Below are 18,415 nucleotides of genomic sequence, written 5' to 3'. Positions count from 1 at the left end.
TCGTGCCTGTGGAGATATTGTCAGCAAAACGATCATTACCGTATGATACATTATTGTATAACTGTCGTGCCTGTCGAGTTATTGTCTGTAGAATGTAAATTTTATGATTTGTTACTAACTTTGATGATCTTCAAGTCGATGACCGTCATACCGAGTAAAAGAAGTGTAAACAAACCACCCCCTCTCTGCGCCTTTGTCAATTTCTTTTGCTTTCTCATTGTCTTTCTTTCTTTCGTGTACTCGCTCTCACATTTCTCTCTATCAATTAAAACAACCAAACCTATCTATAGTGACCACTCAAGTGACCGCCAAAAAAGGCCAAAGCTCGGTCCTAATGAAGCAGAGGATGGACTTAAACTGTAACCCCCCCCCCCCCGAACATGCCCACAACGTTTAGTTGATCCATGTTGAAGGTTTGACACCTCCATACGCACATACACACATAGTAACGTGTTAGCAGTTTCCTATCTGGTTAACGGGTATATATATTCTTAACGTAGCTCACTACTGTCAACGACCCTATACGTTTATTCTTACGCTACAGTTAGTGACAGTGGGAGAACCATTTGATGCACTTACGCTCCTCCAGTCAGTCACTTCATACGCTCCTTCAACGCGGATATTGTTGAGAGTTGTCGCTATGATGGTACTTAAGTGCACGGCCTCCATTTCGTTTCCCCAGCGGATGGCGGTCTCCACTTCAGCGTTGGTGGCGTCGATAGCGGTGAGCAGTTCCTCAAAGGTAGGGAGCCGAACCTGTTATAAGTGTGCGCACATATAAAAACTACATGAAGAACGGGAAGGTACAGACTCACATACGTCTGGGATTGTCACAGCACCACCTAGCTCCATTCATGACAGCCCTTTGTTAGCATTACCAAAAATTTGGCAGGTAAACATTACATGGTTGTCTACAAGAGAATTATAAGGTGGCTCCTAAGCTACACTAGTTGTAAAATCTTCAGATGGCCCTAATCAAGGTTAGGTCTGCAATAATGTGCATTTCTTATCTTCATCATCATTATCATCATCATCAGCAGCAGCAGCAGCATCATCATCAACAACAACATCATCATCAGCCACAACAACATCACCTCGTCATCAACAAAATAACCATCTTCATCGTCAGCACCATCATCATCATCTTGGCGAGTTACATCTTCTCAAAATTGCCATATTAATTAGCAGCTACATTCACAACATAGTTAAAGTGCATTAAAAAATCTCAAACTCAATACTTTAACAGAAGAACATCTGTGTCAAGGTTAGAAAACTTGCGAAAGTAATATAATTACCTTCAAGTTGGTAGAAAATATACCTCAGTGTCAAGGGCTGAACTAAACTCATCATGTATGTTGTATTGCGGAGTTTGTTCCATATCTGGTGAATTGATTTATCATAATATCACCCTAACCGTCAGCTCCAGTTCACTTGTCTTTGTCGTTCCCTCCTGGTCGGACATCTCCACGAGAATGAAGACCTTGTAGTCATCAGACGCCAGACCGGACGGCAGCTTGAACGGAATTGGCTTCGGCGACTGTTTCAAATAAAAGACTTGTAAACACGGGAACAAGGTTCAATGAGAGTCACTTTAAATAAAACCCAAACGGTAGGGATTATTTTATTTTGACTATAGATACAATTGTGTAAACACCTTGAAACAAGCAAGCTTACAGTTTCAACCATACTTTATATGGGCCATTGAAATATGGTCACATCCAGGTGTGTATACGTTGCAAGAGACCTATTTGCATCAATTGCCTGAACATATTTTTGGTATCAAGCCATTAAAACATGAGAACTCGATGTCTATTCCGATAGAAGCATTGTTCCCCAATATCACTGCGCTAAAACAGCCCTACTCACCAGTCCGTGTTGCAGTAAGTTGTAATGTCCTGAATCGGAGTCTACGAGGGTGCTGACTGAAGCTGTAGCTCTGGTTCTGTAGTAAAACTCATACCGAATCGCTCCGACACCTTCAAAGTCTAGCGACAATACAGAGACACAGTCTATTTGTTAGTCTGAAGGGGTTTTTGAAGTGCTCTAGGAGTCGACAGGTCGTCCCTAACCGAAGCTCGGTAGTCATTTTCGACTGATCGTGCGTCCGAGTGAGGAATTATGTGTACAGTGTCTTTGCCAAGTGCACATACTAGGAATGCTAACCCGTAAGCGTTAGACTCCTAGACAACAACCGTAACTACAAGACCAACTGGCCAACTGCTTGCCAGCAACAAAAGATGCAAAACTTGTCTAATTGGTATTTTGGATGGAAATTTGATAGAGTAGAGTAGAGTCTTCGGTCAGGCAGGATTGCATCCAGTTTGATAGATCGAATAGTACATGATGCTTCGAAAGTACTACTCTCAGGAAGGATGTGATTCACTACTTTTCTTGAGATTCATCTAAAAGTTTGAAAACTAGACTAAGAAAGAACAATGCTCATGCACAAAGTGGTAATGTCACAAAAAATGTTTATTCGTTTGTGAAAACAGCTCTACACATGTCTGACGGGATGATAAATGTTTTCTCTGTAGAAAGACATAAACATACCTAAGCAGCCCAAGTCGAATCTGGTGGTCAGTGCGATTCCCTCCGTCGGGCTTACGGTACAGAGGTTGGAGACTTCCCGGCATTCACAGCCCTCTCCGGTCCACGACGTGTCCAGCTCGCTGTACGGCTGTGTTCTGTTGCACTCGACTGTTGTGGTGGTGATAGACATTTAGTACAAGGTTACAATGTCTCTAATAAGGGCTAATACAACACAAAGCTAGGTTGTTCCTCTCGATAGGGCAAAGTAAAGCTCCTGACTTAGATGTCGTGGTGATGAACCAGGTTATTCATACCAGGACCCCGACTGTCCGATTTCGTACTCAATATTCACCACGTAACAACACCCAAAGGCTACTTCAACCTTACCGGTAACATGGACAAGGTTTAGACAGTATCTCCTTTCCCTAAGTCTAAAACATCCATCCCTTAGCGTTCCACATTGTCTTGTTTAGCGCCATTATTTTTTCAGGTTTTGCTACGTTGAACTGACATGAACCTAAGCCAGGATAAATTCTATACACACCACCTTACCTTTTTTTTAACTTCGGTTTTTGACAGACAGGGACGACGTGGCACTACACTCAACTTTTTATATTAACAGTACCACGTACAGATAACAACATACCCATTTTCTATACACCTGGGCGAAGTGAGGAAAGTCGTGTTAAGTGCCTTTCCCAAGGGCACAACATCGGTGGCGTCAGGGGGATTCGAACTCGGGACCTCTTGGTTCTGGGCCAAACACCCTGCCGTCACGCCACACGGCCCCACATAACCCTTACCATTTTCTAAAACACCCTTACCTGAGGACAGAGGAACTGATATGTTGGCAGCACAGAGGGGCTCACGCGCGTTCTCAGGCGGGCCCTGGATGAAAAACTTCCACTCAGTATAGCTGCAGTTTCCATAGGTGCAGAGAACACCGTTTGTCAGGATGTCCAGACGTAAGATGTACTCTCCTGGAATCTGAAAAGAACGTAATACGTATGCTAAGAACCATAGGTTGCTTTGAGTCTTAAAAACAGCTAGATCAACAGCGATTGAATAACTTCGTGTGTTGGGAAATTTGGGATCCTTGAAAAGTCATTGGGGGACCTTGGACATCATTGAGTGCTCATTGTCAGGCAGAGTGTCGACGGTCTCTCTATGCTCTACCGTTTAGCCTTATGGGAAATTACTGCTTCGGTGAATAGTCGATTTAAACAGTACATAACAGCTATTGTGAGAGGTAGATAGATAGATAAATAAATAGATACTTACGGTGAATATATGGTCTTTAACGATCAGTTCGTCTTGCTCCCTGCCCGTCAGAGTGTCGTTCCCCCAGTCAATGCCGCTGAACCCATCCGGAGACTGCTTCAGACTCCAGTAGTAGGAGTGACCCGGTTTATTCCCGTTGTCATGCCACCAGAATGATTGATCCACATCATCCATTCTATACCAACTACCGTACCGGGTGCTCCTGAATTTCTTACACTCTGTCCACAGCCTTAGGCGCCGGTGACTCTTGGTGGCCAGGTAGTTGCAGTTGTCACCACGACTACATCTGACAACAAAAGTGATGATGATAGTCAATCCAATTGGCTAATGTCATTGCCGGCAATGCCATGCTTCATTTCATGTGTATGAATCTTCATCTAACAAAACTACAAGGATAAATCTAAGTGATCAGACATTAATGTCAATTATATTTACCTTTTTGAAAGTTTATGTATACAATATCTGCCCTGTGGATGTGTCTTCACATAACAACTGCATAAAGTATGATCTTATCATTATTTGGATCAGGGTGTTGCTATATCGATTCAGCTTTCTTCGCTTCACAAGCTAGAACATTTACAGTTAAAGTAAATGATGTAGTATCAATATTACATACTGATCAGATAATGTCAAGTTATAGCCTGTGTTACGCAAACTCTTGCTGCCAGGGACAGCGCAGGAGCTTATGACCATCACACCCAATCTCCAAGCAGATCGAACGGTTGCGAAAACCGTATTCAACTGGCAGAAGAATTATTTTGCACTTAAAATTTTTCCGGTCTTTGCAACCGTTCGATCTGCTTGGAGATTGATTACACATTTCATCTAAATGACTCAAATAAAAAAAATACCCTAGCGAAAGCTACCTACCCCTTTTTGTGTAAATTCCTTTATACAAATTGTAGACTGCGGTACCTTATGAGGCAGGTTGGCAGTCCCGCTGGAATCAGAGTCACCTCTTGTTCGTGCGGCAGCCAGACGCGGTCTGTTATCGGCTGAGGGTTCTCAACTCGCACGATGAAGGTTCCTGATCTGGCCCGACTTGCCCAAGGGGTTTTGTTGTTTAAGTTAGTTTTGTAAACGACAAATGTCTGATCGCAGTCGCTTCCTGAAAGAAAAGGCAAGGAGATTAAGTCTTCTATTGTTCCTTACTTAGAAATAAGAAGAAAAACTCAACGTCAAGATCCTTGCCTCACTTTTAATACAATGGTTTTCTGTCCCCTTTAATCATTCCACGAAAAGCCAGTGAACCTTCTTCAACTGGCAATCATTCTCAAACTTCACATATGCCGCCATCACCATATCTAAAGCCCAAATCATCACTTCCTTAAAGATTCTTTGCTGGCCCTGAGTCAGTAAATTCTATTCTGTGCCCTTAGTTAAGCATTTAGTAAATACAGTAGTTCATAATGTCCATACATGTTTCGTTGCATACTTGTACCCGACGGTCCCCTGGGCCAGCCCTTCATGACAGCCATTATTGTAGCCTGGAGTCTTATTAGCTTCCGTCCGCTACCCTAGCTCCGAGCTTGAAGCTAATACGGCTGGAATCCAGGCTACCATTATTGTCTATCTACCTGGTTGTATGTCACTCACAGCTAGTGAATTGGAGAAAACAACTCTTTATCAGTGATGTAATGAATAGATAGATGAATAGAACTATACCGTCTGAGCGGCGACAGGTCCATTCAAATACGTCAGGGGAGCGCTCGTGTCCCTTTATCTCTTCATGAGGTGCCGCATCAGGATCGATAAGCGCCACATCCGGGTCTCCGTCCAAAAGATAGCCGCCACTCTGGGACCTTGTCGGTAATAAAATGCGTTCGTCCATCAGTGTTTCTTTTTCCATTGTAATTGTAAACTGTTCCATGGCTGATACTGCAGTGGGGTTTTGCCAAAGCATGCACGTGGATTTCTTTATAAATTGTAAATGGTAATTTGATAATGTACAGTGTAATCACACTTATTTTATAACGTAATCTTACTTACGATTTTTTAATGTTATGATGTTTTAAACAGCTCACCTTCTAGATCCTCCAATGAATAAGATGTTGATAGGAGACGGTTTGAGCTCAATCCAAGTAGATACTGCTGCCATGGTTACGCCAACGCCATGCGTTATAGAGACGCACAGCCGGACGCTGAATTTCCCCAAACGCAGCGCGTTGCCAGGAATTGTCATCGCGTTGTCATGGTAACTAAATGCACTGTTCCAGCAAACATTAACGAAGGAAACAATTACATCGATAAGAGAAGAGACTGACTTCCCATTTCCCAAGGTAAAGGTAATTACAACGTTTAAAAAAAGAATTAAAAATTGGATTAGTAGCTTCTAGATTTAACCCACCATCATGACGAACATTTCTTACGTCATAGTCACGAGATCATAAGTGTAAAAACCCCGCACAGTAGTTTTAGTTTTGACCTACAGTTTGTGAATGAATAAGCCACCTCACAGATCTAGCACCGTTATGTCAGCTCCCAAGAAGAGACAATACCCACGGCACGTCTAACATTTGGTCTAACTGGTCAGGCCCTAGAACCTTGTAGGCCAACTAAAGGTTGGACTGTGATATTTGGATTATGCTTGTTGTATTATATGATGTATGCCGATGATGTATGCCGATGATGTATATGATGTATATAGTGTGTGATGTGTGAGATATGATGTATACAATGTGTTTTGTACATTTGTATGCTAAGTTTATATATTGTAACAGTTTATGTCGATGTTCAAGTGTATGGGAGGGCAAGTTGTAAAGGTGCTTAGGCACCTGTTTTTCCCTCCCTTTCACATTGTGAAGAACCCAAATAAAGAAACAAAATTAACTAGGAGAATTGGAACCACTAGTCTTAGTGTAGATTAATGCTGTTGCTTGCTATAATGACTGGTTTCTATACTGACAAAATATCCTGAGTCTATTGGGTTAATTTCAATAGTGCTAAAGAATCCTGATCTTTTTTTGGTACTTCACTTTTCGTTTTAAATCTAAATAGTTTTATCACTGTTCTATTTACCCTCATTATTGTATTATTTAGATGTTAAGCTTTTACTATATTTATTGTCAGTTGTATTGTATATTTGTTGAGGAGCCGGCCATGTAGAGAAACCAGGTTTCTGTTGCCGGCTCCTCACATATTGTTTTAATCTGTGAAGCCGAATAAATAAATAAATTTCCTGGCTTAGAGGCAAACGACTATACTGTGTGAAACAGACTAGGTTCGTTATAACCGCACATTGTCTCATATGTGCAGTTTATCAAGAGAAAGAAAAGGGAAAGGAAAGTGATCTAGAACCAGTTTAGCTCAAATGAACTCTATGAACAGATGAGCTAATCTTCCACTGGTCGTGACAGAGAAGACAGACGCTATGGACAGTATTTACAGGTTCATTGCACCGGGGAAATACTCCTAGCTCTTTTCGACAAGCACAATGAACAGTGGACGACGGCTTAACGTCCCGTCCTAAGGACATGCGACCCTTTCCGGTAGCGTGCATGTCGAGTGAGCGACACAGCCGGGATCGAACCCGGGGCTTCCAGAGGCAAGATCACTAACCACTGGACTACGTACTTTGTAATGAGAGGGTGCATGAGAGCTTCTGGGGGTACGTTCGGCGCCTCGCCTTGTGTATTGACCTCTTCCGCGCGAACCCTCCACCTGTAATTGATGCTGTAGTCTCCGGGACAGTCCAGGTCAACGATACTACATTGGCAATGAGATTGTAATATTCATAGTTCAAATGTGGAATTTAGTAAGACTGGTGTATTGATTGATCTCTTAGCAGCCGTGAAGCTGAATTGCGAGACACATTACATTTCAACATAGCTTAAAACAACTAGGCATAGCTTAAAATCATCAGCAATAATTCCTCAAAAGAGTACATATTAAAATACGACAATACACACAGGGTAAAATTGAATGCTAAGTACGTAACTATCTCTGGGTTGTAAGTCTTTGTTATACATGTCATGATACTATTGATCTCGTAACACATATATTCATTGAACATCTCACATTCACCACGGCGATAGAAATACAAAGTAGACTCTAAGCCTTTGTTTTTTTGCAGCACTACTAAATATAGATTCGCCTAAAGAATGGGCCTTCAGCCATACGCATAGTCTCACTCAAGGAGCGATGATTTTCTAGCATTTCAAAAAAATTAAATGGGCATTTAACATACCTTCCATATGTAGAGAAATCAAAAGCCCCCAAGAGTTGGAACGGCGAATCGTAAGGTCGACTCCCTGTGTCCAGAACAACCGTGGGGAAACATGGCGAATCCGGGGCGTCAAACTCTGCATGAACGGTAGTTCGACACTACGTAACTAATATCAAAAGAATTGTGAAAAAAATACGTTTGGCAAAAATCAAAATTGAGTCCTAGAAGTAGTTTATGATATTTGTTCCAAAGCTACGATACTTGTTCAATGTCCAGTCACAAAGTTGGCTTTATATAATTTCTATGTTATGTTTTCCCGTTAGAAAGTTCAAACTACCTATATAGTCGGCTAAATTTTTGATGAAGATGATACATTCTATTTCCTTTAAATTGACTTGAGGTTCGAAAACAGGTGAAATATCTAAAACAAATCAAACTTAAGAAATTCTTTTTGCAATTACTTGCACTCACCTAAGTCGAATTCACATCCAAAGTAGTGCAATTCCTGGCACGACACAATATCCTTTGACGTATCCGCGGCAACGCATCTCTTGGCAGGATCATCAAGTGGTACATCTAGAATTCGATACCTTTGAAAAGGAGAATGAACAAGGTACTAACAACAGTCCGAAGACCCAAAATCTCCATGAAATTTGTTGTTATATATGATGTGTTTTATTTGCCCTAGTTATTTGTTGTTGTCGCTGGTTGTTTTGTTTTATGTGCCAGAGGGTATCCACATAATAGAAATAAGTACACAGGTTTGGTAGTGTATCCATATTTGTTGTTTGACCACCAGCTGTTGGGACGTGGGAAATACTTGTCCTAGATGTGACAGGTGCGACCTCAAAGCACATACCTATAATGGAGTAGATATTCCTCATTACTTATGCAAATTCAGTCCCAATTTGCATAATTTGCATTTCAGTTTGTACATCTCTGTCCAACCTACCTTCATATCAAATAACATAAAAATCTCTCGTTCCTTTCTTCAGTCTTTTGTCACAGGTAGTTAGTTTCTGTATACAATGTTTTATGTCATGCCTGGGCCTGATACGGGTGTTCCGGACCGTGTGATAACTATCCGGATCACATAGGGTTCGGGAGTGTTATCACACAGGCTGCCATAGAATATTTCGAACGCATTTCGAGCGCGCCGGTTGCGCGGCCGTCGGAAATTCGAATACCGGATTCGGAGATTGGAATCAATGTTGCTACAGTTTCTTGTTCGAGGACACAAAACTCTCTCAACTTCTGGCGCATTCCGCATTGAAATGTGTGTTTTCTCGAGTGGGTATGACCAAGGTATGACATAAATAAAATACAACACGTTGTATTTCGCATCACCCTCGGTCCTCGGGTGATACGGAATACCCCGTGTTGTATTCTATATGTATCGCTTCTGTAATGTTACTTTCAAGTATTGCTCCAACTTTATTATGATGTTGTGATTTTAGCTAAAATTTTGTTCTTCATTGTAAAAATTGGTGGTGGTGAATTAAGCTGTGCAAAAAGGGTTAGGGTTAATTCTAGAGTTAGGGTTAGTCCATACAGTGTAAACCTGTTAACCCTCAAAGCTGTGTTGTGGCAAATATTTAGCATGGTGGAGCATCGGTTTGGAAATACGACTTCCATCAAAACTACACCCAACAAACAAACCCAACGAACAAACAAACAAACCCCGACTTCAGAGCCCGGCCTGCGGACCCCCATGTAATTGTAAATGATGCATTACCTGCGGTAAAATTTCCCATCAACCTCCGTTCCGTCAGAATGCCTCCATACTGCAGATCCGCCAGGGTCTGGTCTGATGTCCACCCAAAAATTGTACATTTGCCCATTCGGCATCCCTCCTCCAAACCCTCTTATTATGTACTATGTAATAAAGAGATAGAGATAGTTTCATCATATTGTAACCTAGGAGTTATGTTTACAGGAGGATGTATATCTAGCGCTGCCACGAAAAATCTACAAAAGAGGGCCTTAAGAGCAATGTATAACATCAGAAGTACGCTTGGAGAGACTAGATCTCCTGTATCACTGCATTGTAAACTGTTGACACATGTATTGTACCGATATTATTGTATGGATCTGAAGTCTGGTGCAACAGTAATGTGAATGACAAATCTCCGATGGAAACTGTACATTTGAAATTCTGTAAATATGTCCTTGTTGTTCGGGGGAACGCCAGTAACTTTGCATGTAGAGCGGAACTGGGTCGTTTTCCGTTGCAAATAGAGGCTCAAAGCAGTACATACAGGTAGTCTTCAATACGAAGCCTATATGGTACAACAAGATCTAGATCGCCGACAAACACCCTGCTGGTTATCTAATGTAAGAAAAATGTTAGAAGAGTCCGGTTTTGCCTACCTATACATAAACGGTCCCTCAAACACACATTCTCATTTAAATGAACTAAAACAAAGATTGAAGGATATTTACATCCAAAAATTTAATTCAGAATTACATGTTAAAGGACGAAGAGAAAACCAAGGCAACTTAAGAACTTACAAAACTTTCAAAAAATCTATGAAACAGAAGCATATTTAAACATTGCAAACTTCGAACATCGCAGAGCGATGTGTAAACTTCGCATCAGTGACCACTCCCTACACATCGAATCTGGCAGGCAAAAACCGTACCCCTCCTAATGATAGAACATGTGAATTCTGTGACGATTTATATGTTCAAAATGAAATCCACTTTTTACTTGATTGTTCCTTGTATAAAGATGAGCGACAATCGTTGTTAAGATAATAGAATTAGACAAAAAATGTACAAAAATGTCAAAGCAGGACACTTTTTATATACCTAATGTCATGTAAGAACGAACATATAATGGACAAAGTATGTAGTCATATCTCCAAATGTTTCAGAAAGAGAGAAGAAACCAATAGGTGATCATCATTTAGTTTAGCAATAGCCCACAATTTGCATGTTTTTGAGTTTTTAATGTTAGTGTAGCATTTTATCAACTTATGTTTTGCATTATGTTTCTTACAGGCCACATGCGGTCTGTGCATTTAGCCTTCTGGGCAGGAATATGCAATAAAGACTATTATTATTATTATCAATTATTGCCCTCAAACATTTAAAAGAAAGCAAATACGTTTAGTACAGAATTAATAATGAATTAAATCCGAAAATAATTTCATCAGGTTGGTAGAATATAGGATATAATAGTTCCAAATCAAGGAATAGGTCAAAACTCAAGTCACTTCGTCCCGAGCACAAAAGCTATCTCCCATTTAAATTTGTAATTATAGCTTGTCCAGAACACAAGATATGTGCTAAAATGTATGAAAGGATGAAGGGTACTCAACGTTGTTCATTAGGCTCAAGTAGGCCTTAAAGTAAGAGTGGTAACGTGAGGACGGCAGCCGGCCGCCCAGGCTGGCGCATGTGGACGCAGCTTGATCGTACGTCACTTTGTCGACGTCCACCACAGTGTAGTACTTGTCTCCCACCACCACGCCTGCATCACACGCGTCACGCTCTGTATGAATAAAATGTCCAGAACACGAGATATTAAAACAGGAAGTTCCGCTGCAGTACCGTAACAAGACGCTAAGGGACCCAAAATCTAATCATTTTCAGGTCTCATCAAGGTCTACCCACCTACCAAATATCAAGACAATCCATTTAAACCTCCTCGATTTATGCTGGTCGTTACACACACAAACACACACACACACACACAAACACACACACACACACACACACAAACGCTACCCTATGCATAACCTTCTCGGCGAAGGGAACAATATGGACGCTGGTGATTTTCTAGTTTATGTACGGATCGATTTGACTGTAAAGCAAAAGTCATATTGTCGACTACCCTAGGCTGAATTTATTGGTGTACAGAAGGTCTCCAAATTTCACAATCACCTATCAGTCGTCTCGGTCCAGCATGTAACATTATCCGTTTTCACCGACACTTTTAAGATTCTGGGATAATTCTAGCTCGCAAACTGCATCCAAGACCGAACGGCAAACAGTTTGTTATCATCTTTCCCACCGACGCGACAGAACACGATGTGATCATATTTCATTTCCCAAGCGGCAAAATAAACCCAGTGTCAGGTAGGTTTTACACCCAGCTTACCGTAATCCATTAGTTCACCCGCACACGGGCCCGTGTACATGATGTAAGCTGCCAGGAGGATCAACAAGCGCCGAAACGACCTCCCCATGGCGCTCCCCTGTCTACTGCTGTACAGATACTTCAACATACAGGTCTGATAGTCTTGGGCGGGGGTTTGGGACTTGGTCTTTTGTTGAGACCGTTGCCACGGTGTTTGCTGTCATTTGGTTACTAGGTGTCCTTGGTACAGACGTCATCAGTGTCCTTCATGTCTGCGCCTTTCTAACGATGAAGTGGCAAAATAATGGCGACAGACAGGTCTGACTTTTCTGCCGTCTGTGTTAAAAACAAGCCGTTACCTGTTGACTATTGCCAAATATACCAATATTTTAAGGAGAAACTGTTCATCAAACATTGGGGATGTTTTAAGCATTTATTGCCTCTCGACAAGCTCTAATCGGCCCTTAAAAGTCTCTTCTCATACATAGTTATAGCAGAGAGGGTCAATCTGGTATCCATTGAGACATATGATTGTGGCGATTGCTTTACGACTGCTCTTTTGAAAACTGCCCACAGCTTCACAAAGGAACCAGGGACTCAGAAGCAATAGGAAGGAATTTTCTATTGTGTGTCTCCACCCAATTTTGGGCTGTTTCTATCTGGCTCAAACTGGTCTCTTGTGAATCGCCCACCGCTTTACAAAGGAACCAGGGGCGTGGAAGCAATGGGCAGGTGAAGGCATTCTCTGTCGCGTGTCCCCACACAGGTTGGCCCGGCTCGGTCCGGCTTGTATATGTCACAGTAGAGAATTGGAGGTGATCGGAAGATGGTTTTCTATTGTGTGGCTCCATCCAGATGTGGCGGCCTTGAGCTTTTATACATCTGAAAAAAAACATGTCGGCGTTCTGTAGACATGACAGACAATGCAAAAATTTAACGTATTTTTTTCTAGAAATGCAGATAGGCATTTTGTGCCTGTCCCTAAGTCTGGTATCAAGGACATCATATTGTATGTTCGCGAGGAGCTGTATCAATAATACCTTATGAAATATTTAGTGCTGTCATTTTGTAAATTGCCCATGCCACAGCGGAGGAATCACGGAACTAGAAGTGATAGGAAGATTTTTCTCTATTGTGTCTCCGTCCAGATCTGGCGGCCTTGGTCTGGCTTTTATACATGTGAAAAAACGATGTCGGTGTTCTGGCAATGCAATTTTGTTGGCAAAAAAAGGAGATAGTCATCGCAAGGTACAAGCACGCTGTGTGTCGTGTATTGTTGAACCTATTCTGTACCTGTCTTTAAGTCTGGTATCAAAGGACATCATATTGTATGTTCGCGAGTAGCTGTATCATCATGTATAATGTCCTTGGTATACCTTATGAAATATTCAGCGCTGTATTTTTGTGAAAGGAACCGGCGACTTGGAAGCAATAGGACGGTGTTTTTATCGTGTTTCTCCACTCAAGATGGGTGGGTACTATCTGGCTTGTACACACGTCACGTGCGGTGTCATGTGAAGGCTGTTTGTACATCTTGTTATAGTAATTCCTCTCGAACAAATACGATCACAATCACGCTGTACGATTATCATAAGCCCATTTTTTATTTTCTATCACATTTTAATACGTGTTCATAATAACATTCCATCAAACATTGAAAGTTAAAACTGCTTATCCTGCCAAAAATATAAGTAAAAACTGCTTATTCTATCATCAAACACTATACGTCCAAACATTGTTAATTCTACCAAATATTATGAGTATATTGCTTATTCTACTTTCTATCTAACATTATCAACAAGACAAAAAATCGTAGCATGCATTTTCAGTTGATCCATGTATAGTTTGCATCATTAAAATACCGATAGAACCGATTAATGGTCCTAGTCAAGAACAAAACTGGTATTTCTATCTTTCATCTAAGTCTTCAAAGACTGTCCTCAACCTCTTCATCACATTTACTTTAAGCTCCGAATAACCAGGTCCCATTATAGTTGTGCTTTCATTTCTGGGCTTCCCTGCCTTTTTCTTTGGCTTCAGTTTCTGCAGTTGATATTTGAAAAACCCTTTGAGGTCGTAGTCAGTTTTCTCTAACTGCTCATCATCCTTTGCGCTATGATAAGACTCGTCAATGATGGCCACAAAGAAACCAATCAAACAGATGTTGAAGACGAACACAAACAGAAACAAAAGGAAGGTTCCAAGATTTCCAGTAGTTGTAGAGATTTGGTCGAAGTTCAGGTCACCAGCTATAATGGTCACCATCGCCTCGAATGTGCGAGCAAAGGAACTGTAGGCGAGCATGCGCAGACCGAACGTCAGATGAAGCAGAATGGCGAAGGCAAAGAAGTAGAGAAAGAACATGATGGAAAAGCCGGAGAGCGGACCAACGCTGTGCTTGAGGGTGTGGATCAGGAGAGACGCGCGATGGTTGAAACGCAGCAGGTGGGTCATCTTGAGAGTGACGCTGCACAACAGGGTGGCGATGACGTAAGTGTAGACCTGGTCCCAGACGGCTGCGCGCCTGTAGTTCACGAAATGTCCAGAGAGACCAAAGTTCCCATCAAAGGTTGACATAGTGTTGTCTTCCCTTTCACTTGATACTTCTTCTAGGACAGCCTCAGAGTAGAAGTAGGTGGCGACCCCCGTCACGGCCTGAAGGATGATGATCAGTTCCACCCAGTTCCAGAAGTCCACGATGTACAGGGATCCACTGTTGTAAGCTTTCCTTGCTGTTATAAAAGATGCAAAGACAAAAAAATCACTTTTTATCTTGGTTTTAGTCGCAAACGTTTAAGTCAATACACCATCTTTGCAGCTGAACGCAGATTAAACAGAATGAAACTAAAACTGAATGGTCATATCATGTAACGCTATGCATTTTTGCTTCAATCTACGAGGTATCATTCCTGACATAACATCACTGAAGCATATCTATCATGCTTTCCACAAAAACATAAAACAGAATACAAACCTTCTTTGATCGCGAAGACCAAAGTGAAAATGGCGAGTGCAGAAATGTAGACGAGCGACATCCAGACCTCCCAGCCGCCGTGGAAGCGGTAGAGGCGGACAGTGTGGACCTCCCAGCGGGGGAAGCCGGCCCCGATAGCCGTGAACTCCACCAGGAGGGTCACGATGGAGAACAGGTTTGAGTCGGGCGAGTACAGGGTGACGTCGGTGAAGACAGCTCGGGTTGCTGAAAAAAGGTGATATTTTTTAAAACACAACTTGTTTAATGTCAAGAAGATCTATTCAATGAACAGAAAATTGTCAGTCTTTATTTGTAATTTGCCATGGCATTCGTTTAAACATCGTTGATTGGTTATCTATATAGATAAGCACCTCTATCAATCCAGCCATGGTTCTTCAGAGCTTCGATTATCTCCACTGTCTGTGACGCGTTGTTGGACGTGTCGGCTACGTAGCCTCCGCCGAAATACACGGCGTGATCTCCCGCATAGGGCAAATCTGAAATATATATATTTCTAATATTAGACATAATCGCAGACGAAAAGGACATCTGGAGTCTATATCTATAAAGAAAAGGAGGTCATGGCAACACAGGTTTTGACAATCACCTCGTAGGTCTTTAGGGGACCGGAACTTCCACGGACTTGTGTTGTTCTGATCTGCTATCTCTGCGGTGCCGTTGGTTGCGTTGAAAGCGGTGATGTTGACTGTGGGTAGCGGCAACCATCCTTCTCCGTAGCGCCCTTCGTCCTGACTGAAGTAATCATAACGTCTGTCGCACTCTGATGTCTGGTTTCCTGGTGACACTGTCGTCAGGCAGTCAGGATCTGGAGCCGGAATACAATTATAGATGATACTACGTTAAAACAATTCCCAACTGTTGTGACGTAGGTTCAACATGTCACCGTCAATAATCCATCCATAAGACCATCAAAGCACATGGACTGATCATTTTACATGATGATTGACTTAACATTGTAATTGTATCGTAGACAGACATATATGAGTCGACAATGTATATGGTTAGTAGTGATTCCTCAAGAAGAGTAACTACCAGGCAAAGTTGGGACCACATTTGTCTAAAGTCTTTTTATGGGAAAAAGAGCATCGATGCATCACAACTTACCCAGCTTGACTCTAGCCTGGCGGAGCCGTATCGGTCCTACGCGATAGACAGGCAGGTCCGGGACGGCTGAAGAGGCGTCTGGGTAAAGACCTGGGATGGCTACATCTTCCAGCCAGGTCCAGTAGGAATCTGCATCACTCACCTAATATGGCGTTCAATGCATCATAAAAGAAGTGAAGGACTAAGCAGTTGATGTTTTGGCAAAGTATTTGACTATCAACCATGTTTTTCTCAGCCTGGTAAGTTCATTGGAAGAATTTCCCTTGGGTTACTCTTGGCTTACGTTTGTGTAAAGAGTTGTAACTTGTTTTGTAACACTGCCTGTAGAATACATTTGGTCTGACAACATCAAAAGTTTTCTTTCTATGTTTTGGCAATAGAAGGGTCTCATAAGAGTCCCATCTAATATATCCCAACAGTGATCTAATGGTCTGAAAAATTCTCGGGAGAGGTGTCGTGGCAATGCTCGTTATCTTCTCGCAGTTACATAGTAACTAAACTAAACTAAAGTTTAATGATCTAAAACTTTGTTGTATCTAATCCTATTGTAATAAAACATATAACACTAGTTCCATGTAAACTCCAAAAGACCTACTTGTTGGAAAGACATCTTCTGGTTGTGTACAACGAGCCGCTTAACTTCATTGGACATGTAGAAGGCCATGTGATTCTTCTGTCCGTACGCAGCCAGCATGACCACGGCCAGGTAAAGGGCGTAAACAGCCACTTCCTTCAGGATCGTCCTGAGCTTCCTGCGTCGGACGGCGACCATCCGGGCCTGAGCCAGGTCCGGGGAACCCTGTGGGTCCGGGACGGGTGGACTCTGAAATGAGTAAAGTTCAAGTCAAATTCTTTAGTTTATTCTACTGCTTCTAAAATCTATGACGGTTCCCTTTTCCTTGTTTTAGGGGAAAAAATCTTAAAGCTTTTCGCTCTTTGAGGAAAAACACGATAAGGTCTATGGGGCACTGTTTTTGTTTGCCTAAGAAGTAATGACCATAAAGACTAAAAATAATCAACAAATTAGTAAATTTCAAGTCAAATTCATTTGTGTATTCTGGTGCTTCCAGCCTATGATGGTTATATTTTCCTTTTTTGCGCTTTGAGGGAAAACACGATAAGATCTATGGTGCACTGTTTTGTAAGAGAAGTAAGGAGCTTAATGATTGCAAAATAATCAAGAGATGAGTTTTAGATATCAACGACACATGCTCACGTCTTACCTGTTTTTGACCGTCCATAATCTCCTCATATTTCCTTACATCAGAGCCCTTCACTTTGTCTTCTTTGCTGGCTTTCTGAAACAATACAAGCAACATAAGGATTTGTTTCAATGTGGGACCTTTGGTTCTTAACGTTACTTGTCTTTGCTGTTATTCTGTTAGGATTGTGAGTAAAGATGACATCAAACACCTTGAAAAACACCGCAAACAGCGCCGCCATGGCGAGTATCTTGACAGGCTGGATGAGGATGAGGTCGGAGAGGAATGACGTCAGGAAGATGAGCAGCCAGGCTTCTGCCTTCTCCCGCCCGAACTCAAACGTGTACAGCATGACGAAGAAGGCGGCGGTGTTGGTGGTCACGAATACAAGGATGAAGCCTGGGGTTTTGGTTATAAAAAAGTTTAAATTATCATTAGATATTGCTGTATGGGGGATGCAAAGAAGGATGGTGTTATTTCATGAAATACAGCCCAGTTGTACTACGGAGGCATCGCGGATGACTGCATTATGAACTGGAAAATATTTTGATCCTCGACTACCGAAAAAATAGAATTGGGTAGAAGTGATATGTTACAAGTTGAAGTTTTTATGAACTTTAAGATATATCCAGTTGATCTGAATTTACGTGATTATGTGAAACTAGTTTAACCAAGGAGGTACAAAACATGATTAAATGAAACAAATAACATAATGTGCTATGTACCAATATAGACAAACCACCACGGCAGCACCCCTGGAGTGTCGTTCTCCGGATCTTCCAGTACAGCGTATTTCTCATTCACATCTGCAAGTGTTATAGACATGAATCATCTAAGTGGACTTACCACAAGTCTTAAAGTGTAAGAGACGAGGAAGAGGAAACGAAGTGCCTTAGAAAATATAAATGTTTCACACAATGTCGTTTGCTGTACGTAAAGAAAGTCTTTCTGGTAACTGTACACCTTAATCTTTCGTTTCTGTCATTGTACGGAAACTCCATATGCCATTATGATTATTTAATTCGAACAAATAAATCACTAATGAAGTAATCCAC

General features: G+C 41.7%; 1 protein-coding gene and 1 long non-coding RNA gene across 2 annotated transcripts; both read right to left on the bottom strand.

Moving 5' to 3' along the window:
- Window positions 1-13,734: 13,734 nt before the first annotated feature.
- LOC136444972 (polycystin-2-like) lies at window positions 13,735-16,978 on the bottom strand. Its single transcript, XM_066442785.1, has 6 exons — window positions 16,754-16,978; window positions 16,159-16,300; window positions 15,641-15,859; window positions 15,405-15,530; window positions 15,034-15,258; window positions 13,735-14,791 (listed from the first exon to the last, which is right to left on the bottom strand). Exons 1-6 carry the CDS (start codon window positions 16,928-16,930, stop codon window positions 13,968-13,970), a joined length of 1,713 nt encoding a protein of 570 aa, XP_066298882.1. The 5' UTR covers window positions 16,931-16,978; the 3' UTR covers window positions 13,735-13,967.
- Window positions 16,979-17,381: 403 nt separating this feature from the next.
- On the bottom strand, window positions 17,382-18,168 carry LOC136444370 (uncharacterized). The gene is made up of 3 exons (XR_010757255.1): window positions 18,086-18,168; window positions 17,572-17,759; window positions 17,382-17,456 (listed from the first exon to the last, which is right to left on the bottom strand). It is a non-coding gene; the product is annotated as an uncharacterized lncRNA (long non-coding RNA).
- Between the last annotated feature and the right edge of the window lie 247 nt (window positions 18,169-18,415).

The sequence above is a fragment of the Branchiostoma lanceolatum genome, chromosome 11 (assembly GCF_035083965.1).
Source record: "Branchiostoma lanceolatum isolate klBraLanc5 chromosome 11, klBraLanc5.hap2, whole genome shotgun sequence".
Lineage (NCBI taxonomy): Eukaryota > Metazoa > Chordata > Leptocardii > Amphioxiformes > Branchiostomatidae > Branchiostoma > Branchiostoma lanceolatum.
The sequence above is the reverse complement of the archived record's forward strand: the minus strand, read 5'-3'. Positions and strand labels throughout refer to the sequence as shown.